We start from the raw sequence: 26700 nt of genomic DNA, 5'->3' as shown, positions 1-26700 counted from the left end.
GTGGTTGCCACCCTTCGCTTTCTAACAAAATATAGCTAAAATAGCTAAAAAAGCTAAAATATATATAATAAGCTATTAAGTTGCACAGTTAAAGTATATTGCGAAACACCTCTTAGCTAAATTTAAGAATTTAATTGTGTATCTATTATGGTTTAAGCCAAATTTTTATAGCGGAATCTGCATATACATAAAGCCAAATGTTCCATGTATATATATTTTAGCTTTGTTTTTTGCTATATTTTTTGATGAGTTAATAAATGAGAGGTGGCAACGCTCTCACACACACACAATCGATAGTTTTAAGCGTCACTTTGCCAATCGAACATCGTTAAGTGACAAAGCTAAAAATAAAGGCCCAATTTATGCCGAATAATATTAAAAGGATATTGAAGAGCAGGATAAGACTACTAAGCCTTGAAAGGATCGTTATTTGACCAACAAATAAAAGCCCAGCGACATGGAGAAATTCGAAAAGAAAGGCTATTTCCCCTGGCTCGAAGATCTGAGGCCCTGACTTGATCAACGGTAAGTACTTATGTACATACATATGTACTTATATACAGGTATTAATATGTTCACATACAAATTAAAAATGATGAAATCGGAATCTTCCACTTTGCTCTTATTTTTTTGCTTGCTACATAAATGCATACATATGTATGTATGTAACTTTGTGAAACAAAATGGCCGACCTTTATGACGTCACCGACGAGACCTCTTTGAAATATAACCCTAGAATATTATGCGATATGTACATATGTACATACATATATACATACATGTATTAATATGTTCACATACAACTTAAAAGTGTTCAAATCGTTCTGGAATCTTCCACTTTGCTCTTATTTTTGGCATACTACATAAATACTTTTATATGTATGTATGAAAGTAACCTTGAGAAACAAAATGGCCGACTTTGAGGACGTCACCGCTAAGGCCTCTTTGAAATACAACCCTAGAATATTAATCAGCCACTGCGATGGGTTTGAGTGAAGGCTGAAGATCACCTAATTGTGCCAGTCCTATGATAAAGTTCCTTTTTGTGGATGTCAGAAGAGCCCCATATTGTGCCGCCAGCACTTGAAGATAATTGGATCATTGAAATTTTAACAGCACTCTGTTTAGTGCTCCCTGGCTCAAAGAAATTCCGAATGATCTTACTGATCTCAACCAACCGACAAGGTGACAACCCCAACAATCAGATGCCAATAAAAGTGAGTAGCATTCCTTTATAGATCAACATTTATTATCTGCAATTAAATGCAATATTTTAATGTTAACAAATATAAAGCCTCATAAAATGTTGTCATTCGTCCTAAGGATGAATTCATAAACGATAAGATCAATAAGTAAACTTCATATCTTTCTCAGTTAAAATGGTATTCATATGTATGTACATTTACATTACATGGTATTTAAAAAATACACCTTTTATTTTATCATATAGTTATTTTATTATGATCTTAAATCGTGCAGTGTAAAATAGCATAGCATAAATACGTGTTTAAAACGCCCTGCCGGCGCGACAAAAAGTGGGTTTACCATATCACCACCATATCATTACTATGGGCGCAAATGAAGCCATTTCGCCATTCAGCTCGAACTTCTCCCAGCGGGGAGGAGGCTGCAAATGGGACGGTGGGGGGTGGTCTTTCAGTTTGGTGTTGTGTGCAGACCCAACTTAATCCTTTTGTGAACAAACATACGCTCTTTAGCCCGATGACCGAGCCGGTCCCTGTTCCTGGTCCTCCTCCTCGTCCTCGAGTTCTCGTTCTCGTTCCCATCCTGAATCTGAACCCAGAACTGGTCCTGGTTCTGGCTCTGTTTCTGTTTGTGACTTGGGGGAGGGGCGGAGGAGAGGTCACAAAAAGTGTGGCAAGCGGAAATCAAATGAAAAACTCGTGCGTCGCCCCAAAAATAGCACACAGAAATAGTATAAAACAAAATAAAATAAACTTTTCCGAACGCATTTCTATTGTCAGCGGCACAGTCTTCGTCGTAGTCGGTGGCTTTCGGTGGGTGAAAAGTTTCCTGGGCCTGGGCCTGGTCCTCGTTTTGGCCTGGCCCTGATTCTGTCGGTGTGCGGGTGCCCTGCCCTGCCCTGCCCTGCCCGCCTTTTGTTTGTTGTTCTCAGTTTTCAGTGCTCAGTAAGAGCGTTTGTTTTCTTTTCCCCTTTATTACGTATTTTATTTTTTAGCTGTGGCAGTGGCAGTGGCAGACGCAGAAACCGTTCACTTCATTTGCCTACACGGCCGAGTCAAGAAGCACTTTACATGGCTGGGATGGCGATGGCGATGGGCCGGGCCAGGCGAAACTGCGGCTGTTCCTGGCACAGCCCGAAAGGATCGGGCCAGGAGAAGTAGCACCACCAAAAGGACAAACTTTTGTCGCTTGGTAATGATGGCATTTTGGCATTCCTCGTCCACGTCCCCGTTGCTATTGTTGTTTTTTTTAAAGTTTCGTGCACACAAGTTTAAACAAAGCAGCCGCCAGTCCCATAAACAGTCGACAGGCGTTGTGTTCCATGGGTCAAGTCAAGCAACAGTCAACCAACTATATAGGGTATCCCAAACCCCAACCCAGGGGTAGGACGACAGCAGCTGCATCAAGTATACGCCCCATTGCGGTGAACAAAAAAAAAAAGAAAGAATCGCATTGACTAATAGAATGGACAAGAAAAAAGAAGAAAGAATCGCATTGACTAATAGAATGGAGCACTTTGTTTGCCGCAGTCCCGATAATAATTCGCAATGCCCTGCGGTTGACTTGCCACGCGGATTGTGTCTCTGTTTCGGTTCTGCCACAGTTTTCCTTATCACTTAATTGAAAACATAAAACTGTTGGTCATTTAGTGTGGGAAACCCACTAGTTCGCCTTGCTAATCAGCTTACGCACTGCCATAATATATATATTTATATATCTATAATTTTTCCCTAGCCCCCTCGCATGGCAAATGGCAAATAATTTGCCTGGCAAACGTTAAAATTAACCGACGCGTCGGTCAGAAGTTTCTTGTAGCTCACTGATCTTATCGGACGCAGGACACAAACTGCACGCTCCACTGAATTTTGGCCCCCCAACTGGGGGGGTGGGGGGAGACTTTGGTTCGTCCACTGGGCAACTGGGCAACTGATAAGGGACATAAGCAATGCTTATGGGGTAAGCTAGATAACACATAATTGTGTCCAATGTTATGGCAAATTTCGCAGTTACAAAATAGCATCATCGGGGAATGGGATGATGGCCAGCAGGTCAACGGATGAGTTACAAACTCCTGGACTGCAATCGCTTTGTCTCCATAATTAACTCCTTCATTACCATCGCGTTTCAATGAAGGGATCTCATTCGCCGATGACAACTTGACTCATTTATGAGATGAGATGAGCTGTGCTGAGACGCGATGGAGTGGAATGATGGGGGGGCGTAATGACGTGGCTGTCGGGTAGCCGTCAAGTCTTAAAACGCGTTTAATTTGTTTCTGAAGAATTCGCACAAAGCGTGCCAAGTTGTTTCGTCCGCCTGCCTCTGTACCTCCTTTGGCCTCTTGGCTGCCACAGCTTGAGTGAGGACGGCACTCAGCGAAACCCTTCCTCGCCAGTGCGCCAGCCTGCTCCTCCTCCAACAATGCTCCTTCATCCTCATCTTTATCCTCATCCTCGTCCCACTTCGACGCGTTTCTTTTTATGAACTCTTTGGCGTGGCTTGGGCGCGTTATCTCCGATTCCGAGTCAAGTTTGCTGGCACGCTTAATTACCGGCTCCCCATCCTCCTGGCCGGCTATCATCCATCCCTTGGATAACCGACAGTCGAAAAATATGCTGTGACGTCATTTAGCTTCAATTAAAATAGCTGAGGATTGCATGAGGATTTTTAATTAAAATTTACTTTGTAAATTATACGCTCAAGGATTTGCCCAGTGCGTGCTCCCACATCCTATTCACTCTTTACGGCTGACTGTTTATCGTTAACCATAAACATTTGCCACTTTTGGCAAGGCGAAGAACAAATCGAATCTGAAAATGCCCTACACACACAATTGTCTATTCAAGACGTGGGTCAAAATAAATATTTGTCTAGCTTAAACTGAATGTTACTTTAATGAAATAAGTAGTGGAACAGGTGTTTATATGGTTTTTAATACTAAATATATTCTTTTAGTATCTATGCCATTTGTTAGTCGGTCAGGTTAGAACTATTGCTTTGTTTATACATATATGAGAAAAGGATTCAAGGAACCTATGAATCTGAAACTCATCGATTTACTCAAAGACAGTACTTAGTACCTTAAAGTGGTGCAAATGTCAGGAGATGGGCTGACATTACATACAGTTTACATATATATATATATATATATATATATCGGTAAAGGCTTGGGATTAGACTCAGCATCAAAACAATTAATAGAGTCCAAGAACCAACACATATGCAGATGTTTCAAAGTTGTTTTATGCGGAGAATAAATTGCTTTTGCCATGGCATACTATTATGTTCCATGTTGTCGTTGTGGCCCATGGTCTGTTTTGCTTTTGTTTGGCTGTCGACGCTTATTTGCCAAACGAATTTACAGACGAAAATATCTGTTTATTTGCATATGTTGAATATAAATAAATAATTGCCTTTCGCCGATACAATTTATGCATATTTCAATGTAATAATTTTATTGCAAATTAAATCGTTGGCCAATTGTAGCAATTAATGGCTAACTACTCCCGCTCTTTGGGTCTTTTAACGACGGCTGATGATGATGAGGATGGGAGGAAACACGCACTGCTGCCCCATTCCAAGGAAATTCGATCGAATGGCTCGAGGCGAATCGACTTGACTTTGCTAAACCCAAACCAAACCCAAGTCCAGGGCCAACAGCTTGTTGTATCAATTGACAGCAAATAAAATTGTCAGTTGGCTGGCAAACATGAGGGGGCGAATAAACAAGGGCCATGCGAGCATAGTATTTAAGTGTCCAATTTTTAGGAACCACAAACAAGGCAACGCAACACGAGAAAGACAAACAACACGAAACGGAAACACAAATGCCAATCGAATCCAGAGACCTGGCAATCTAAGCCGCACAGCTCGCAAACACGCAAACAAAAACGGAAAGAAGGCGCCTGACAGCACGCCGAAGGAATATAATAATGATGATGATGGGTGGAGGGCACTGCTGCTACTGGTATTCCAAGCCAATCGAGAGCACCGAGCAGAGCCAAAGGTCGCCCATCGACAGACAGCCACTTACGTGGGTTAGATCACCCCGAATGTATGGCATGGAGCGGAGTGGAGGGTCCGGAATCCCGAGTCCCGAGTCCCGGATCCGGACTCCTGCCTCGCCGTACCCTCAACTGGGTGCGTATATAGTGAAACGTATGAGCACATTATCTACGTGTTTACATCCCAATTTGATTCCCCGATGATTGCCCTCCCCGTTGGCCCATCCCTTTTGTTTTGTCTTGAAAGATTTGTTGGCAATTTCTTTGGCGTTCACAGCTCAATACGGAGCCGGAGCTGGAGACCGGAGACGTTCGGTTGGCTTCTGGTACTGGCTGCTTTTCGATTTCCGTTCGACAAACGTAGTACATCCTGCCCGCTTAGTCACTTTCAGCCAAGTCTCAGGAACATGGGGCATCTGGTAACTTGGCGTTTCCAGTTTTTTTTTTTCTTTCCACATTTTATATATATGTGTAGTCTTTACTGGTAGCTAAACAGCCTGTCTTATAACTTCCGAGGTAGTCCTAATAACTGCTGATTGTGTGATTTCCCCATTTTCCCACCCAGTTCAGTTCAACTTAGCCATTTCAACCGGTTTACCGCCCCCGACGTGTTGCGTGTCGTCCATCCGGCATTTTGGCCTCCAGCTCTAGAGTTCTCCAACCACACTCCATAACAGACCCCCAACTTTTGGGTTGCCTGGCTGTCAGCGTTTCTGTTGGCATTGACCCTCCGGAGACCTTTTCGTACACTCATAAATGTCTTTCAATCATAATGTTTCAATAAGTCAAAATCGATTACGAACTTCATATGAAATTTATTGCACTTTCGCAAATATGACATTGACTGGTTGTGTGTGTGTACATGTTTACGACTCTCTCGGTGTGTGCTGTGTGTTTGGGCACATAAGAACGAACAGATGTGTGGGTGTGTGTATGTGGATGTGGGTGATTATGGGTGGTTGGCGGTTGGTTCGGATTCGGCATTGCCATTGCCACCGAGCCGGACTTCAATCTGACGCGCGTGTGTACCGCATTCGTGGTTTGTTTATCGCAAGGTGGGACTCAGTGGATGGGCGATGTGGATGTGGAAGTGGCCGCATGCACACAACACACAAAATTGAATTTGCCGAAGGGGCAAAGTGCTTAAATATTTAGTTAAATGATTGACAAGGATTGCTCGACTGTATTGCCGTGGTCTGGCTACGTGGTGTTGGCCATATATGTAGTACATTTATGTATATATGTATATTATAGGCAGACAAACCATACTCCCCATATGCCATGCCATACCATACCATACTACGCACAATCCATTGACATTGACTGTTCGATTATTTGAATATTGACAAATTATTGACTGCTGAGCATTCGGGCGAGTGAAAGGATTATCACGTGATCCCCTTGGTTGACGAGAGTCAAAGCCCCGACGATTACCGCATTGCATTCCATTTGCTGCCGCCTCGTATCTGTATCTGTATATCTTGACCACATATCTTTTTATGAGTTGAAGCCGAAGCTGATGCTGATGCTGACCCATTGCGCTCGCTGGACCGGAAACTCATGAAAGTCCAAGGGAAATGGAAACGGAAAGGGGCAAATCATTGTACTCCCCCCCCCCCCCCCCCCCCCACAGATCCAAGGGCACACTACACTATACACTATAAGCATATGCGATATGGAACCAGAGCCCAGCAGAGTTCGCTTGAGCTGCTCTTTTGCATTGCTTTCAGAGTCGCCTTTGTGTGCTTTTTAATTTCGCATTTGACTGGAGTGGCAGTGCTCACCTGAGAAGGTGGAGCAGGAGCAAGGAGTCCTGGCAGGTGGCCCTTAATCAAAATCATACGCGACGCTGCATCGCAGTGCGAAAACTAAAGCAAGTGGCGCACTGGCTGAGACCTCTGTTCAGTGGCCAAAAGCTGGCTGCGAGGACGATAATAATGGGTAGGAATAGGAATAGGGGATAGGGATTGGGATTGGGTTCGGGAAAGAGGCACTCATTATTTTGAAATTTTTAGCGCGCATTTCAGCGCCTTCCGCTTCCGTCGCCAGGCTATGACACGGAGCGGGACAGGATGGAGGACGAAGGATGCAGGATGGAGGAGGCAGCCATAAGAGAATTAAAAGAATACGCAGGGCGAGCAAAGGATACCATGGGGCAGATGCTTCCACAGGAGCCAGAGTGCCAGTGCCACTGCCACCGGAGTGAGCGGAAAAAGCCCGCAAGCTGGTTTAAATAACAATTTCGCGATAGCGCCTGCCATGACGAAGTGGATGTGGATGTGGAGGCTAGAGGATGAGGGTGGCCAGGCAGCCAGCTGGAGCCGCAGGTGTGCATCACCTGCTGTTTGGCTTAATGAATGCGACATTATGCTGCTTCGGTTCGGCGGGGAGCTGTGAAAGCTGGAACGAAAGCCAAAGTCCTTGGCGCGGATTAGTCCTACCACCCCCATCCCCCCATCCCCTCGGTCCACCTTTTCATCTTGCAAAACCACCTTGATTAGTATAATGCGCAATAATCGCTGAGGCAGCTCAGCTCGGCTTTTCTCGGTTAGCGCCAGTGAAAGTGAAAGTGAAAGGATTTTATTATTATTGCCCATCGTTGGGTGGGCGAAACTAGAGCTACATAATTACATCCGGAGACGGAAATGGCGATGGCGATGGAGGAGACTCTGAGGCACTGTCAGCAACTCGTCAGCCGGCTGCCCGTTAAGTATTAAGGAACCACAACAAAGTGCGTCTGCTGAGGAATTAAAATGATATAATTTTATTAGGAGCAGAGCAACCCCGTCGAGTTCCTGGACCAGGTGTTCGGAGAGGGTCCCCACTCCGGAATACCAGTTTCATAGAGAGGGTCCCCACTCCGAACACCTGGCGGAGAAGTCTGGTCCAGGAACTCGACGGGGTTTTAATTAATAACCACATGTCGGGAAACACATTTCGATGGTATGCAGCACCAGTTCCTATTGAAATTAGAGGTGCCAATACATTTCCGCATTTCGAGTACGCCTAATGATGTACTTTGATTAGTACGAGTACCATTCGTCATTTGTTTGTTGAATTTTATAATTCAATAAAATATGCTGTTTTAATATCGTTTAAATTTGTAAACGAACGCTTTTTTTCTAAAGCCCGTAGCATTTAGGTTTAAAATACCTAAAAGTTTGTGGGACATACATAGAATATCTCTAATCAGTCTCTGCCGGCATACGTACAGCGTACGCACACACAATATTTAGATCTATGGCCTTAAAAATAGGGGCTTACATGGAATTACAATGGAATAGTGCTGTACACTTCATAATAGTTCCTGTAGGTAAACCAATTTTATAGAACTATTCTAATCTCGGCTGTTGAAATGTGCAAGGGTGCGACTCATTAAGGTAGGACCCCCTGAACTATATGGCGAATGCGTAGTCAAAATAATTGAAATGCCGAAAAATGATCTTATGGGCTAAAATATCGGGTGCAGGGATATAATCAAAAGCAGTGCGGGGGGGTGGCGTTGGCAAGAAAGTGGCAGGGCCAACAATGATGGTAAAATGAGCAGGGCGTGCCTGGTGCATAAACAACAGCAGCACCGCAGGAAATCGCAGGGGCACCGGGACGCTGTTGGGGTCATGACGCTGGATGCCACGTCTGCGGCAAACACTGCTGCTGCTTAGCCTCAACAAACAAACGCAAACGCAACGGCCATGAAAGTGGGTGTATGGTGGGTGTGGGTGTGGGCGCGCCGTGGGTGGGCTGCCTGTATACTGTGTGTGTGTGTGGGCAGTCCGCTTGCATGGCGACTGGCTTCCGTTTCCTGTTTCATTGTGCTTTCAACTCAACTCGAATCCTGTTTGCCGTTTAATTAGAGACACACACACACACATATAGATAGATGCCCACACAGACAGATGGACAGGTGCGACCAGGACTCGCCAGGACTCTCCTCCTTGCTTTACGTCACTGCCTCACTACCGCCTGTGCGGGCGAGTGGGCGAGTGTGTGGATTGTGAGCGTATAACGATGTGGTAGGTAATCAGAAACTGCTTTTAATTATTCAAGGTTCCATTCTGATGAATGAAGACAACAACGATAACAGCGGCGACCAGCGCCAAACTGCGCAATAAAGGCCACAGTGAAACATCAACAGTAACAACAAATGGCAAAGAAACTGCCTGCTGTCCACGGTTGGCGCTTGGCATTAAGGCAGGCGGAGGAGTAGGAGCCAGGAGCAGGCTCCAACAACTCAAAAAACTCCAACTGACTGACGTTCAACGAAAGGGGATTAAAATTCACAGCAACAACAAAGTACCCAGAGTGTGTGTGTGTGGTGTGGTGTGTGTTGATAGGTTCGCTGCTTTTTGATGTTGCTGCTGTCCACCGTGGTAGCACTTGCTTCCAGCTCCAGCTCCTGCTCCCGCTCCTGCTCCTGCTCCCGATGATGCCGGCTGTTTGGCCCACGCCATTTAAATGTGTGCATAAAAAAGTCAAGCAATGATGGCAACGGCGGCAAAGGACAACAACAGGAGCACTGACCACAACAAACGCAAATAAGTCACATGAAAAATGCCCACCGACAGAGTGAGACAGGATGAGAGGGGGAGGGGACGAGTCCTGACTGACGGGTGTCCAATGGCGGTTGGCCAACAATAAGACGCAACACAAATAAATTTAATGCACTAAAGCGGAGAAAGGTCATTTGTTCACTTGCTCAACTGTTCATCCGCTCACCCGTTCATTTGTTAATACGTTCATCTGTTCATCCGCTCACCCGTTCATTTGTTAATCAGTTCATCTGTTGTTCAGCTCAGCTATTCACCGGTTCATCTTTTTACCGGTTCATCCTTTTATCTATTTAATATTTAAAGGACAAGTCCTGACTGACGGGTGTCCAATGGCGGTTGGCCGACAATAAGACGCAACACAAATAAATTTAATGCACTAAAGCGGAGAAAGGTCATTTGTTCACTTGCTCAACTGTTCATCCGCTCACCCTTTCATTTGTTAATACGTTCATCTGTTCATCCGCTCATTCGATAATTTGTTAATCAGTTCATCTGTTGTTCAGCTCAGCTCTTCACCGGTTCATCTTTTTACCCGTTCATCCTTTTATCTATTTACTATTTAATTTATTCGTGGGTTCATCTGTTGTCCAGCTTACATATTCACCAGTTCATCTGTTGTTTAGCCCATGTATTCAATATACCATTTGTTTACCCGTTCACCTATTTCTTAGTTTAGTTTATCAGTTTACCGATCATCTGTTCGCTTGTGCCTTTTCATGTGTTCACCTAGCTCTTCTATTTAAACGTTCATATGTTCTTCAGTTCATCTGCTCACCCGGACACCTGTTCTGCACAACCCTTCAGTAATTGTGATTCAGAACTAATTGATTTCCAATTCTGCGGGTGTACACATGGTAGTCTCCCGTCGAGTGCGAGCCAAACTGGCTGGCCAACTGGCATCCCTTTGCGCCCGGCGCTCTATGCGTCGTGCTCCATATCCATGCCAATACTAGGACTCCCCGAGGGTCAAAAAGTATTTTGTCACGCTCGTTAAAGCAGCGAAAGTTACGGCTTACCCGGGGGCCGTCATTTGGGTTTAGACGGGACCGAGAGTTGGCGAAACAGGTCGCTTAAAGTTGGTTTTAGGTTGGGTTTGCTCTTTTTTAATGGGTGGCAGTGGCACATTGTGATCGTGATTGCTAGATTGCGAGATTGTGGCGGTGTGAATGAGTATGAAAATGGTAACAGGGAATGGGAATGGGATGGGGACGCGGATGTGATTATGTGCGTGTCCGTGAACCGCGGCCTTGCCGGCTTTTGTTGTTAATTCTGTTTACTTTAAAATGCCCAACTGCTCCGCCTACGCCGTCGTCAACGACGACGCCTCGTCTGGACTGGCAAATATTTGCCGTATTAATGAATGCACGGGTTAATGTGTTTACATGCGGCTGCCCCCGGGAGTGGGAATCCGGATGGGGCGGAGGAGGTTGGGGATGGGATGTTGGATACAGAGGGCAGGAGTTGCTGCGGAAGGAATGGATCTGGCGACGACAGCTATCAATTTTGCAAGCGGTGCGGCATTGAAAGACGACGCGGATTGACTGACCGACCGCCGCCGATGACTCCTGTCTGCGCTTTTTGTCTGCGGCTAGAAAATCAATAAGTTGCCCTTTGGCCGATGCGCATTTTGGAGGATTTATTCCAAAGGGTGAAGGACGACGAATGCATTGACGACAGATTGCTGCTGAGCCAAGTGGAGAAGTAGCCAAGTAAAGAGATGGCTTTAACGACTGCCCGCAAATTACTTGGGTCAGAGCTCATTGACCGTATTCGGTTTACTTTTACTCACTGCCGCAACAAATTATTGTACACATGAATTTCCACTTAAGGCCAATGAAAATGTTTTAACAATGCCCCGGCCAAGTGACGTCGAGGCTGGGGCAACTGAACAGAACCAGTACCGAACAGAGCAGAGTAAACTGTTTTAAAATGTAAATTTCGCTAGCAAGCCGGCATTAAGGCCAATAAACAGAGTAAATGTGCCATTTAATAAATGCGAACGTACGAAGAGTGAAAAAGAAATACGTAATGCAAAATACAAAATACAATATACAATGTACGTGGAACGAGGGGGGGCACACAACACAGAGGGTAGGCTATCGCCGCCATCTGAGGGCAGTTTTGGGAAAAAAGTGGGGGGAGAGCAGAGTAGCCAGAGAAAAGGCAATAAGTTAAATTGAATTAAAAACAAATTAATTAAATCCCTCCTGAAAATGTGCAAGCGGGAATGGTCCTGGTGCTGGTCCAACTACCGACCACTACCGGTTCGGTCCATACGAAGGTTCCCTTTTCTTTTCCAAAAAGAGGCTTATGTCGATAGGGTATACGATTGGCGCCCATGGAAACGGAACGGAACGGGAACGGTAGAATTTTGTATAAGCACCTGAGAAGGAGCATTCGCGTTCATACATTTACGCATAATTAGCTAACAAATTTTGATGCCCAATTTGCGGCACACCTGATACGTCTAAAAAGCCATTTACCATTTGGCAAGCTGGCATCAATCATACGGCCCTGAGGGATAATTACAAGTTTCGCTGGAATATAATTCAACCTTTAAACAAATCAATGGACCGGTGATCAGGGGGAGAAAACTAATTCCACTAATAGGAATCATAAAAAGGATAACACGCAATAGATAATGGCAGTTGAAGCCTTCATTATTGAAAATTCGGTTCACGTATGTATTCAATTACTTGTTCAACAGGCACCATGCCACTCCAGTCCACTTTTGCCCCCCTCCAATCCACAGCTCCACAGAGATTTCACTTGGCTACCATCATCCATCGGCGGTCGCGGGTCGTCTGTCGTGGTCGGATTCGGATTCGGATTCGAAGACTTCTCGACTCCTTCGACTCTTCGGATTGCGATTGTTCGAGGGAAAATCATATTTTCTGTTATTGTGGCAAAATGAGATTATTAAATGGGTTTTGGGTAAGACCCAATAAGGCGCCGGGTTGGCCGGAATCAAAACAGCAGACGACGGAAAGTAAACAGTAAGCCGACACCGGGCACTGGAGGATGTGGAGGAGAACCAGGTGGAAGAGCTGGATGGAGGATCAAGAGCTGGAGCTGGAGCTGGAGCCACGACAACGACAACTGTCTGCTCGTGAAAGTGTAATGGGCTGTGGTGTGAGTGCGTACGTGACATGTATACAGTGCTTCCAAAAATATATCTATAGGTATGCATGTGTGGAACGGGGTTCGGTAGCCGGAGCAGACCCGCGTCCGGCATCTTTTGAATGAATTTTCAAGGTTCATTTGTTGACTTCCAACAGTGGCAACAGTTGCCGTTGCCGTTTGCCATTTGCCATCGCCGGAGTTCAAGTTGTGTCTAAGCCAGGCCAGCTGGCTGTCTGCAGCAATTTGTAACCATTTACTGATGGCCCACCATCGCCCCCAAACGGGTAACATTCGTATCTGTTGCTCCGCCGAACCAATAACGGAGAAAAACCCGGAAAAGGTAAAAGGCCTTCTCGGCACGTATTGTTTGTCCACTCAATCGGGCCATGATTGTATGTAATGTGAAGCTCCTGCTTTCCCTTTGCCTGTGGAATTCAATAAATATTTAAGACACTTGCCCGAAAATTGTGGCCAACTGACCCGCCGGCGAAGAAGGTGAAGGAGTAAAGGAGTGCTGAACCCTGACCTCGCCCAAAAACTCAAATTAGCATCCGCGCAGCCTCGTTAATTGTGGACGGAAATTGATGGCAAGCGGCAGACCTTGGGAAATGTGCAAATTGCACTTCAATTGTCTGGCTGCAAACAAACGCAGATGAAAAGCGAATCATCGAGAATGAGATTCCCGGCAGGGGCGTTGCAGGTGGGTCTGGATGTGGATCCTACAGATGGAGATGGGTCTGAGTTGGACGTGAGTCGGCTAATTTGCGTGACCCCTCCGGAACATTCCGCTTAAATCACACCCACAAGCTTTCACGACTCCTCACGCGTTCACCTCTGAGCCCGTGGAGAAAGTTGGAGGGAGCCAGGAGGACATGGCCAGAGGAGCAAGTGAAGCTAGTGGCAACACAGAAAATCTCACAAAGCTCAGGGAGGCTGGCGGTGCAAAGCTTATGCAAATTATTCTGCAATGAGCCGCCAACGAACATGTATTTGAACGTGCGGGATGCGAGCTGGGAAATGGATGCTCGGGTGCTCCACTGCATCCACTTGGGCATCATGGCATCTCGCAGCCCCGCCATTTGCCACTTTTGCAATGTTGCAGCGTAAGTTGGTGGCTGTGCAAATTAAAATTCAAGCAACGACAGCGCGTCGTATGGAAAACATTTGCATTTGCATGCTCCTCCATCTTATTCTCTGTGTTCCTGTCTTCCGGTCCTCCTGTCTGCCCTGCACTTATTCCATCCGCAGAACTTGCTCATCTTTGAGTTGACTTTTTGCTACACCTGCGGTGTGTTCGAAGTGTCGAAGCGTCGAAGGTATGTCTATTCGTGCACTCAAAAAACTTTATTTTGAGATTTTAGAAAAACCGCCATTAAAGGAAATACTTACTCAATTTAAGAAAAATGTTTGAACTTAAGAAACCTTTTTTCAAAAACTTTTAATATTTTTTTATTTTTTAAAAAGGACAGAAGTCTTATATATTTTTTAAATACAACCCAGAAAGAATTGCCATATATTTTCAGGAAAAGCATTTTTACACTCCAATTTAAGTTACGTTTTTCATAAAAATGTGCCTTCTTCTTTTTTTTTTATTCATAATCCAAGAATTTTTATGAAAAACTTATTTTAAATTAGAAAAAAAAATGGTTCTTAAAATATATAGTAATTGTTGTCAGCTTTTCGTTCAAAATTTGTCTTTTCTAAAAACTAAAAAGTATCCTTCGAATGAAATTAATGCAGTATTTCTAAATTTAAAGGTGATTTTGGGGTATTATTTCTCTGAGTGTGGGACTTGGTGGTTCTTGGGGGGAGGTGGATGGTGTGCACCCACGACGACAAATACAAACGGCTGATTACAAACGAAAATTGAAAATCTTAAGCACTGGCATATTGAAAACGACATCGGTTCGTGGCTGGGACGTTTTGGTAGGGATGGGCCCAGGACTCAGGACCCCCAAACTCAAACTCCAACTCCACCTCAATCGCAATCGCAATCAGAAGGCCAAACTTTATATCCAGCAGCTGTTTAGACTATGAGCCACGTGTGCTTTCATTTAAGTCAACTGTCAATGTTTTGTTTTTCGTTGCTCTGCTCTTTGCTTTGTTTTTCCCCCCCAATGATGTCATCACTGGTCCTGGCTGTTGCTGTTGCCCCGATTCAGATACAGATACAGATAGAGATACTGAACCGAGAGCACACCGATACAGATACAGATACAGATAAAGTCAAAATTGTGTCGAAAGTCGCAAGTCGAAACTGATTCTGGTGCCGTGCATATTAATGAGCGGGCGAGATCAAACAGCTTGGCCCGGCTTATGCTCGAGTTCAATCCGAAAAGCTGGCACGGCTGCATCCAACCGATGGGACGACTCCCCCCATCTCCATCTCCCATTTCCATCTCAATCTTCCTCTTCATCTACATCCCAGGGCAGCCAGCGAAATGTAATAAAGTTGCGGTTAAATTAAATTGTGCAGATGTATCGATAAAGCTTTACGAGCTACACAGGATGGATCCAAGAGAATAGATATTTGGACTAGGGCAACGTCTTGCAACTGTTTCGATTTCAAGTGCAATTTGATGGTGCAGCATACATATATTGAAAGCTTGTTGCTTTGGTTTGAAATGAATGAAGATGGAATAAATATGTGTGGGATGGCTACATGGGCCAAAAATAACTGATTAAAATGTTGGCCACAAAACGTATTAACATGTCGGCTCCAGAAAAACCATTTGATAGTGACGACAGCAGACAGACAGGACAGGATTTGGGCGACAGGCCAGCGGTGGAGGAGGATATTGTCCTGGGAACATGGAAAAGAAAACAGCCGTAGCCGCAGCGGACTCATAGGGACAGCAAAAGCAGGGAAACATTGAAACGCAGGAGCAAACAGACAAAACAAATAAGGCAAGCATAAAAGTTTATATTGCGGTCTATGATTCACTCCCAGCCGGTTCGGTTTGGTTGGGATGCCAAGGGCTTGGACCGAGCTCTGCGGTTGCCTCTTGGCAGGTCGAGACCCGGGGCGAAAACCCCAAACCCAGAGCATCCTTGCCGGTGGCACAGCTGCAGCAGGGCCATTCAAAAATTTTGACATTTTGCGTTGGATGCGTCGTGGTCTTCGTCTTCGTCTCCGTCTCCGTCTCCGTCTCTTTTCCCTTCCGAAATGCTACTCCTTCAGCTCCTCCTGCCTGTTTACACTTAAGTACAAGGGCATGGTCGTCGGCCGACAGAGCAAATGAGTCATAGGTTGGCTTCTTGGGGGTCCCTGGTAGATTGTTCGAAACCCATTTACTTAATGGATATAATAAATTTTTCTACAAATTGAAACTCGTAATTTCCATTGTTCTCGCGCTGCTTTTGCTCCTTTACTTGCTTTCCCTGCATCTTGCTTCTCTTTTTATCTCCATTTCGACAAGAGCGACGTCTGAGTTTCAGTCTGAGTTGTTTTTGGGGGGCCGGTGGCCCGTGCGGTCCTTGTGGCCTTGCCAAATTTGAGATAACGTTTCCAGCCAGGTTCCAGAGTACTCCTTTCTGTGCCTGGTGTTGCCTCCAGCTCAACCGTAAAACTACTTGTAATTACGTTAAGCATTGTGGCTTCAGTGGCCATGCCACATCTTCTTGCCTCGCCACACCATACATGTGCTTTCCCCAATGGGGAATTTTTGGCCCGTGTCGAATTTGTTAGGCCAAAAACGACCACTTAACCCGTTGACACTGACACAAGTCAGAGTTGCGATGATAGCGTGTCTCGTGGATAATGCTGATAAGACTGCTCTCGAGGATCTCCAGCTGTGGAGGATCAGCATGGGTTTAGAGACTTCACCGCCGAGCTCTAATTTGTAACTGGGATAAGCATCAGTTATGTAGGAATTAGTGCCGGTAAAATGTAATGTCCTTAGTTTGCTTTAAACAAAGCACACACACACACGCACACACAGGACCCAACGGTCCCAAGGAAATATATATTTTCAGTTCCTTGCGGGCCCCCCGAACTTAATGTCTGGCTTCATAAATTGTATGTCGGTGATGTTTAATTTGGCAACGGTAACTCATGTCTGCTCGGACTTAAGGCCCTTCAGCCCTGTAGAAGTCCTTGCTGTAGTCCTGTGTGTTGTTTCCTCCTTTCAGCCGACTGCTTCATTTGGGTGTATAAATAAATTTGCCTTATCCCCACCAGACCCTTGCCATCCTCCCATTCCTCATCCCTCGGCCTGCTTATCCTCCGAAATAACACCGAAATGAAAACGACAACGACACGTAGCGCTGCTAGACAAAAGATGGATTGTTATCGCTCAAGATTGGAGCAGGATCCCAAATCCCCGGCCATCCCAGTCATCCTGGCCTGGGTCCTTTTCGGGCCCACCGTTATTTCATTAGTGTCTGAGCGCCGATGTAATGCCAGGACAAGCAGCTCGACACCTTGCCATTTGCTCTAAGTACGTGCAAATTTTTCATCAGCAAATTAAGAATACGCCGAGAGCCGCGAGTTGAGTCCCTGGGTAAACCAAAGTGGAAGATAATTTCCATGTTTCTACCGCCTTTCCCCAACGCCTGACCCAAAAGACTGGGACAGGGGGGGGCGAGCTAGTCGCCACATGCCAAAGGGACGATGGGTAAACAAAATTCGTGCATATCGATATTAACATTTATGAGTTATTTAATAAGTAATTACGCGCACCCTTCCAAACAGGAGGCCAAAAAGTCTATTTAATATGGTGTCCTGTGTGTGTGAGTGTTTGTGCTTGCATGATTATTTGCCTAGGCATTCACATACTAAAAAATTCAATTAGTGCTGCCAAAGCCAGATAGTGAAAGTTTAATACGCATTATATATATACGTGTTTATATGTATGTATGTGTGTGCGATGGGCAGTATTTATGTGCCTAGGTATTCACGGCTCACACAAAATGTTAAATCCAAACAATGAAATCAAATGATTTAATTATAACAGACAATAAAGCAACAGAATAATTGCGGCCGTCGACTGCTGTTGCAGCTGCAGCAAGGGCTCTGTGACGCTACGCTCCCTCTGATGTGGCTCCTCCAGCTCATGGTCCTGCTGCTACTCCTGCTGCTGCTGATCCTGGCCAGGATGACCACAAAATACACGAGTCACAGGATGGGCTGAGACTCGACAAACAGCGTGGCGGACGTGGCAACAATGAATTGTAATTGTAATAACAATACAAACGCAGCTCTGCGACTGCGACTGCAACTGCAATAACAATTGCAATTAAAATGCGTGCAAAAACAACGCTGTTGAGACACAAACAACAACAACAGCAACATTTAGCTGGCCAATAAAAAATAATACAAATAATTTACGTCACCACCACCACCAGCAGCAGCAGCAGCAGCAGCAGCAACAATATGTTGTAAACAGTTAAACAATTGATTAACAACAATTAGCCGCTTATTAAATTACAATAACAACGCCTCAACAACAACGCGCCGCAAAAATAACTTTGGCTATAAAGCCAATTCGAATGGCGGCATGCCAGGCCACCACCCACCCACTCATTCAACCCAATCGCCCAACCACTTACCCACTCTCGACCTTGCCACTTGCCACCACTGATGCGGCAAACAGCTGCCTATGGACAAGTCAATCGGTTAGAATTTAACGCGCATAAATTATTGCCACTCACACATGCCACAATGCCCTGTTTGCGTGTCTGTGTGTGTGTGTTAGTGGTGTCCTGGCATCCTGGTAAACTGGTATCCTGGTATCCTAGTATTCTGGTGCGCGAAGTGCTGGCAGGCGATGTGATTTAACGATGTGAACGGTTTTACGGACTAAAGCCAATTACCCAGACATTACGTCTAGTTGGACCCTGCTTGGGCGCCACTTGGAAAACCCTGTTCGGGCGCCACTTGTCGAGTGGAGTGAGCAAACTTCAAAAAGTGTAGCATACTTAAGCGCTCACCTTATGCGCTCACCCCACACGCATGCAAATTGTGAAGCAACACATGCTGACAGCAGTGGGCACTAACAACAATAACAGCAACAACAAGTGGGGGGGAAGGTCCTTGCCAACGTAAACAGAAACAAAGGGCCAGGACGAAACTGAGCAAAAGTTGCAAATGGCTAACCGCAAAATGGGCGACAAATGTGAAAAGTTTTTGCTTTAATTTCCGACACATTTGTAGACACTGCCGCCTTCTCTATGGTATCCTACTCGAAGTGGGCCGATCAATATGCCCAGGATATGCTCCAGGGCGAAATGCAGAGTGAGAGAGACACATTGACACTCATTAATGATGACCTTCTGGAAAGTAATTAAAAGTGACCCTCAAGTATAATGCTCAGTAATTTTTCAAACATGGAAGGACCACTGCAGACTGCAGACTGCAAAAGTGGCCCCAAAATCCGGACTAAAACCCCTCAGGGCTAAAACCATTTCCATAAGCAATTTATGCATGGCGATAGTTTTCGCACACGATGACCCACACAAAAACACAAAGGCAAACAAGCAAGCAGCACACCCTTACATACATACATACATACTGGGCATACACAGGCAAAGCTGCAAACATTTTGGTTAACGAGACTTTTAATCTGTCCAAAGGTATTTAAAGTTGGCTAAGCCCCAACACTGACTGACTTTTATGGTTACGGAGCAAGTGTCAAAATGTTTGTTGACGACAATGACCGCCCCTGCCGCAACCATGCCAAAAGGAGAACAACATGAGTGGTAATTTATTTTGCCTTTGCCGGAGGAGCAGCAGCAGCAGCACCATCACCAGCAACGCCCACACAGAGCATGGAGCATGGAGCACAAAGGACAAGGGCCACCTTCCTGGAATCCAAACGACCATCCATACACAGTACGACGACCATCGCAGACAGAGGCAGGAAAAGTGGAGGGACCTCTCGTCCGACATTAGGCGCTAATCTTGATATTGTATAAAGTGTAAGGGGTAAGGGTAAGGGTAAGGGAGAGGAGGCATCTGGCAGTGACAAGGAGCAGCCGCCTAGGCTAAGCGATCCGCATATGATGAACCCAGCCACGATAACGCCCAGGCCCACGCCTACCCATCCAGATGGATGACAGGATGACACGAGCGAGGACAGACGAGGCGCCGGAGATTTAATTGAGCAGGCGACCGACCATAAAGCCTGCATCAACGATGCTGCAAACATTTGACCCTGATTTCATGAGTCAGCATATTAGCCGATCCGTTGATGCCCCGCCAACAGGCAAATCAGCGCCAAGCTCTCGTCCATTATAACCTTTTTGCACTTGGATATGCGGTGGCTGTTACTGTTTTGAAATCGTAATCCCCTGACTGGCTGAAAACTCGAACCAGTTTCAAACTGTTAGTTAAGTAACTTCAGGATTAATTTAAAACGTGTAAAGACGAATCGCTCACAGACGTGTGTGTGTGGGCGCGCTCCAATGGTCGTTTGGAGGGGGGAGTTTTGAGTGTGTGTCCTTGATGTATCACTTCCGCTGTCTGTTAACTTACGAGTGCGCCATAAATACGCTTGGCGGCCAAGAGCACACGCGCCAAACGTTCCGTTCCATTCCGTTGCGATGCGATGCGAAGCCAGCGACGGCATTCAAACCATTTGATAGCAACACGTCTTTCTGGTATTTTCACACGCTTGAGCATCGCATTGGATTCAACGTCACGTTTTAGTGTCACCCCAGTTTCGGTCCCAGTTTTGAACCCACCATCAACCACCACCCACCGCCGAATGGCGTCGCCTAATATGCTTATGCTGAATGCCGGCCAACTGTCTGGCAGCCAAAAGAGAGACGGTACAGGATAGGACACGATACGATGAGACGGACTGGACTCGAACGGAATGAATTGGAATGGGTGGACTGCCATGGTCGAGGGGGAATTGAACCCTTTTCGTTTTCCGGCTTGGAGTGGCAGTTCCAGTGGCACGAGCATAAAGCGCACACCACACCAGTGACCACGTGCCGCCCATCCTCGTCCTCGTCCACATCCTCATCCAACATCCCCACACCGGCACACACACAGCGCACGTCAATGTTTATATTTCAACTACAATATTATTTTCACTTTTAGACAGACAAGCGGGTAACCAAAGCATACATTCAGTTTATTTTGGAAATTATAATAAGCCACTTTGTGGCGTCGACGCCTCCCAGAATATATGAGATGGGGAGAGAGAAGGTAGTAGTCGTGAGTTAGGCAGCGAGTCTGCGTAACCCTAACCTGTTTGCCAAAATTATTTCTGATTGAACGTGCTATCTGCTGACTTGTGCGATTTTTCGTAGTGAAAGGGACTATATATTTGGTTGAACTCAAGATATATGATATGAAATTATAGGCCTTTTAGCCATTGCTTTTGAGACTTTGATTTGATTGTTCTCCATGCGGATGTGTTGTCCAATTTTATGGCAAAAGCCACGTATCTATAACCTTCCTTAATAAGATAAGCCGCGACTCCACTGCACCGGACTAATGTAATTTGGTCGGACAGAGACGATGCCAACTTGGAGTGCAGCCGACAGCATTTCCAAATTCAATCAGCCGTGGAAAAATTCCTGGCCATTTCGCTCTGGAGTGCATGCCCTGTATGGGCGGGTCTGGGGAAAAAAATGTAATTAAGCGAGGAGCTCGGTGGGCGAAGAGCTTCAAAGGAGCCCACTGTATTGGATGAACCGGCTCACGAAGGTGGACGACACGAGGATGTGGCAAGATGGCCATGTAACTCTAGCCAGAGCGAAATGGCCGAGATAATTAGGATTATGCTCATTACGGTGCTCTCGTCGAGCGGAAAAGTAATTTGCAGCAGGCGAGATGGCCGAGATGCGCCTCCAGATACTTGGAATCTGGAAATGGTCTAGTGATTAGTGACGACATAATATCACAGATCGGCTGGGTGAAAAAAAGACCAGTGAAAGAACAGCGGCAGAGGAATTTCCTGTCCCGCGGGCCCCTGCGCTGCTTTAGTTGAAGACCACTGCTGTACACCATTTCAAATCCACACCACTGACCTTCAAGGGCTGACCCGAATTGAGCGCGAAATGAGAAATATTGAAATATGTATTGAATGAGGCCTCTACCTTTTGCGTTAACCGAAAACTTTTATCATAAATTTAAGGGGCCGGGCACACAAGTTAAATAATGCGGCAGTGCAATGGGCAAGTCGAGTTGCCAAGTGGGTTGCTGGCGTAATGCAAATATATAGCCCCCTGCCACCTGATCATCATCATCATCAACATCATCATCTCACGATGGAACTCCGGCCCTGGTTTCAAGCCATTCGCACATTCCGACTGAGTCTTAAAGCTATCCGCATTTCGATTTCCCAGTTCAGGACTTTATCACAGAGCCAGAGAAAAGAGCCCGCGGGAGAGATAATTTCAATTTATCAGCGCCCTTCTGTCTACCAATTCACCCCTGATTTCGTGGCAGCTTAAACACTGTTTATGCCTGTTAAATGCGATTCAGACGAAGGTCAACCGGATATCAAGCCCACTTAGCTTCATCCGGCTGAGCCCCGAATCCTTGCGCAAGGCTCTCTCAGGCCGAGGGCTTTTAGGTGACAGTCCTGGCAATCTGAACAGACTGAACAGTCTGGAGTCTGGAGTCTGGAGTCTGGATTCCGGATTCCGAAGCGGTGACAATTACCCCGGACTGACTACTGGCTGTCGGCCGTTGACAGGCGGAATCAAATGTGTCATCAAGTGCCTCTTTCCCGTGCTGCTTTGCCGGTTTTCCTCTGGTTTGCCATATGAATAGTTAATGACTCGTATGCCACACTCACACGAGGGCTGGCCGGCCCTGGGTCCTCGGTCCTGGCCTTGTCCTTGTCCGGAACCACCGTGTCCACACGGACAATAGGGCATTAGCCATGCAGCAGACGGACGGGCAAGTTGTGCGGTAAAATCTTACACTGCAGTTTATGCAAAGTTGCCGATAGCAATTTGCAAATTTAATGGCGTAAACAAATTCAATCAATGTATGCAAACAAATACAGGACAGGGGCTTTCGATGGCTGGAAGGGGATTACGATTACCATAGGAGCCTTGCAGCTCCACAACCCCAGAACTTCAGAGCCGAATGCGTTTTAGTTAAAACTGCAAAAGGCAACAATAATCAAAGCTCGGCATCGTCTGTGGCGATAAGTAATACGAAGAGCACACTCCTGCATGTCTGCACGGCTTGTGTGGCATGTCTGGCGAATGGTCTGCTATCTGAGGGCAGTCAGGTGCCATAATTGTTTGGCCGGTGACAACTGCTCCCTGCTCCCAGCTCCCTGGCCACCACACACGCCCACCTGGCTTCCTGGGGAACTTGGGCAGCTGCTCCGCCTGCTCCTGCCTTCGTCTCGAAATCCGATTCAGATTTGCCACTGACTGCTCTTCGAATAAATTTTGGTGTTTTGCTGCCATTGGACTCTTAATCTGGATCGTATTTGTCCAAAGGGCCGAGCCCTTTAATTGCTGAGTAAAAATATGCAGCGAGCTCGAATTCGAGTATACTTTTAAGCTGCCCAAGCTCCATTATCACGCATGAAGATGGCAGAAGTCTGAAAGTGGGTCGCAGGGTAAAAAATGGATACCATTTTTTGTCCTGCCGCACAAATTTGTCTCTAGTAAGCGGGCGAAATGACAACTGAACTTAAAAACTTGGCCAAGGCAGCAGGAAGCCCTCTGCGCACAATGGTTACAAACATATTTTCGATGGGAAAAATTTGAAAAAATTAAATATGGCCAAATGTTAACATCAGTGAGACATTATAAAATCATAATTATTTTTGCTTCAAACATATTTTGGCTTGGCAATAATATCTTTAAAATGTATAAAATAGAGAAGTGCTAGAAATTTTGATGTGGAACCAGTGTTCGTCGCCGGCAAAAAGCTCAAGGAGCAGCTCAGGGTCCTTGGAACTGCCTGCTGTGACCCAATCGACTACCAGATGCCGAGCACCAGTAGCAAACCATCAACCGGGCATGCCCATGGTGCGCTGCTGAGCTGGGCTGGGGAAAAAGAAAGGTCTTGTAAATTATTGCAAAAAGCAGGCTGCAAATTAATGATAACGACCCGGTCGACACCTTCACCCCGGTCGTCGAATGCCTTCCAAACGTCGTGCCTTCCATACGAGACTTCCTGGACGGGAGGAGAAAGGGAAGGCAGCGACTTAAGTGACATGAAACAAGCAACTACTTAGTGGCAAGGGTATGTCTACCAGGGAGCGGGAAAAAACTTGACAACGCAGTATGTGTGGTTTCTCGACTCGACTGAACAGTGCCAAATGCAATTCGCCGCTATAGCTGGGCGGCGGTTTAGTTGGAGCCCCATGATAAATAAATACTTCCTGTTGCTTCACACGCACACTTTATGGTAGTAAAAGTTATTTATGAAGGCGACTTTTTCATCAGTTTATCAGATAGCTGAAAACGCTATCTTCCAGTGACAGTGCGTCGTCCAACCCCTCAGCCCCCCTATTGGTTCCCATTTTGGTATGAAACATTGGAGCTTTGTCGTTTACAGTCAGATTTTTATAGAAAATGATTCAAAATGAGTCCGTCCAAATTCTTTGTGTGCTTTTTGCTGATTTTTGTAAAGTCAGAGCTGGTCCCGGAATTGAACACGACACAACTGCAAGATATGCCGCACGAAGGTCCAGAGAAGGATCCTAAACCCTCGGATTTTCAATTCCTAATTACAGGCGGATATAGGCCCAAGACAAACAAACTGGTCAAATATGTGGTTTCATTGCGATTGGGCAAGTCCAAGAAGTTCTTCGGGGATAATCACTTTTGCGCGGGTGCGATTTTTAGCCCACGGGCCATTCTAACGGCGGCCCACTGCTTATATTCTAAGTGAGTATATGATATAGTTATAGCTGAAATACCTGAAATATAATGTACATCCGCAGTCGCCGCAAGCTGATGCCCAAGAAGTTGACGGTCATCGCTGGGACGCCAAAGAGGCTGGTGAAAAGCGATGCTACACAGATAGTTCAAGCCCACAAACTCATTCCGCACCCCAAATACAAGAAAGGCAAATCGCAGAAGTATGACGTTGGTATAGTGCTGATGAAGGATGATCTCAATCTAGGGGGCTCTGCCGCCAGTATACCTCTGTATAATAAGGCTCCGGTGGCCGGGGTCGAGTGCAGCATCGTTGGCTGGGGAACGGTCATACAGGTTCGGCCCAACATACAGAATAATTAAAAACGGGATAGGGACAAGATCAACTGATCTAAACTTGAGAACTCGTATTCTCTCTAAATCAAGAAGAAATGTTCTTGAAAGCAAGACCAAAGTGTTCTTGATTTTTATTTTTCGATATATAGTTCTTTGAAATAGCAATGAAAGTAGTCTTATTTCGATTTTTCTTATTTGAGATAAAATCGATCTTGGCTCACTTCTGAAATTTGTTTACTGAGTGTACTTATCTTTCCATTTATCAATCCTATCTCACTCCTTTTCGGTCCAGTACGGCCCACTTCCGGATGAGGTCATCAATGGCGATGTGAAAATCCTGCCAGACTCCTTCTGCCGAAAGCTCCTGGGCTGGAGCAACACGGGCATGCTCTGCGCCAACGACCAGACCAACACCGAGGTGGACAGCTGCCAGGGTGACTCGGGCGGCCCGCTCATCTGTGACAACAAGGTGACCGGCATCGTGTCCTTCGGCACGGGTTGCGGCGAACCCGATTCGGCTGGAATCTACACCGATGTCTACCACTTTCGGGAATGGATCAACGAGAACTCCTGCCCCCGGACCATATATCCGATTCGCACCCTATTGATCCTGATGCTGCTGCTCCAACTGGCATTTCTGGCGGGTGTATCCTAGCACCTAGTGCCTAGTGCTAGGACATCATTCAACAGGCGGTTAGTGCAACAAACTACTAAGTTATCGAGTCATCCAGCGAGCAGCAGCCTGAAAACCTCCAAACCTGCAGGCGACAAACCAAAATTGACTAAAACCAGCGGCCATGGCTTGTCATCCGTGGACATGGACGTGGATGTGGATGTGGACGTGGATGTGGATGTGGATGTGAAGGCAGGTAACGATGGCGGTAGACATGCGAGTACGAATGCGAGGCCGATGGCAAATGGCGAGTGTGGAGGAGAACGGGGTATGGCAAAATGTGGTGCCGACCGCGCCATTACCCGCGCACACATGCACACACACGCACTGGCCGTGGAGTGGGTGGGACAACGGTTTATGGTTACGCTGATGCTGATGCAGATCCACATTCACATCCACTGTTTGTGACAGCAATTATCGCATCACGACCAGGGGAATCCTCCTGTCCTCCAGCCAGCCAACCAACCAACCACCCACTCATCCACACAGCCATCCCGGCCACACGGCATATCAAGCAGCGAAGACAATATGCAACAATTCGCGTTGGTTAATTTTGGTCACTCGCCAACTGTTGATTAGACCAATTAGGGGCAACCAATTAGGTGGCCTGGTCCAGATTATAGGAAGCTTTGCGCCAGAAAACTGGGCCAGTGGAATGGCCTTTTGGATTGGATGCAAGGTGACCTGACCAGACCAGTGTAGTTCCCTGGTCTTTTAGGTTCATACGAATCTCGGGTGAAAATCAGTGCGGAAGCATGTTGATTTGATATCAGAGCAATGCAATTAGTAATCGCACACGCACACTCCAATCACTCGCACATATAGTACGATTGAAAAAGCCAAGAGACGGGGAGACCTCAGCAACACAAGTCACGAACGTGTTTCGTCCCCAGCAAGGGATGCTCCATGCTCCATGCTCCGGGCTACAGGCTCCAAGATCCAAGCAAGGCCATTGTGGAACAGCCACGACGATAGACGACCGGCAAAGGCAAAACAATGT

General features: G+C 46.2%; 1 protein-coding gene across 2 annotated transcripts; it reads left to right on the top strand.

Annotated features, from left to right (window-relative positions):
* Positions 1–1006: 1006 nt before the first annotated feature.
* LOC119556989 (trypsin alpha-3) lies at positions 1007–25921 on the top strand. Of its 2 annotated transcripts, none has more exons than XM_037869521.1 (4): positions 1007–1217; positions 24547–24700; positions 24757–25027; positions 25320–25712. In XM_037869521.1, the coding sequence occupies exons 3-4, from the start codon at positions 24770–24772 to the stop codon at positions 25680–25682; spliced, it is 621 nt and encodes a 206-aa protein (XP_037725449.1). In that variant the 5' UTR covers positions 1007–1217; positions 24547–24700; positions 24757–24769; the 3' UTR covers positions 25683–25712. The 2 variants fall into 2 exon arrangements, with proteins under 2 accessions (XP_037725449.1, XP_037725448.1); XM_037869520.1 differs by lacking the exon at positions 1007–1217 and adding an exon at positions 25792–25921 and having other exon boundaries at positions 24364–24700; positions 25320–25720.
* The last annotated feature ends 779 nt before the right edge of the window (positions 25922–26700 follow it).

The sequence above is a fragment of the Drosophila subpulchrella genome, chromosome X (assembly GCF_014743375.2).
Source record: "Drosophila subpulchrella strain 33 F10 #4 breed RU33 chromosome X, RU_Dsub_v1.1 Primary Assembly, whole genome shotgun sequence".
NCBI lineage: Eukaryota > Metazoa > Arthropoda > Insecta > Diptera > Drosophilidae > Drosophila > Drosophila subpulchrella.
This window is presented reverse-complemented; position numbering and strand designations above follow the sequence as displayed.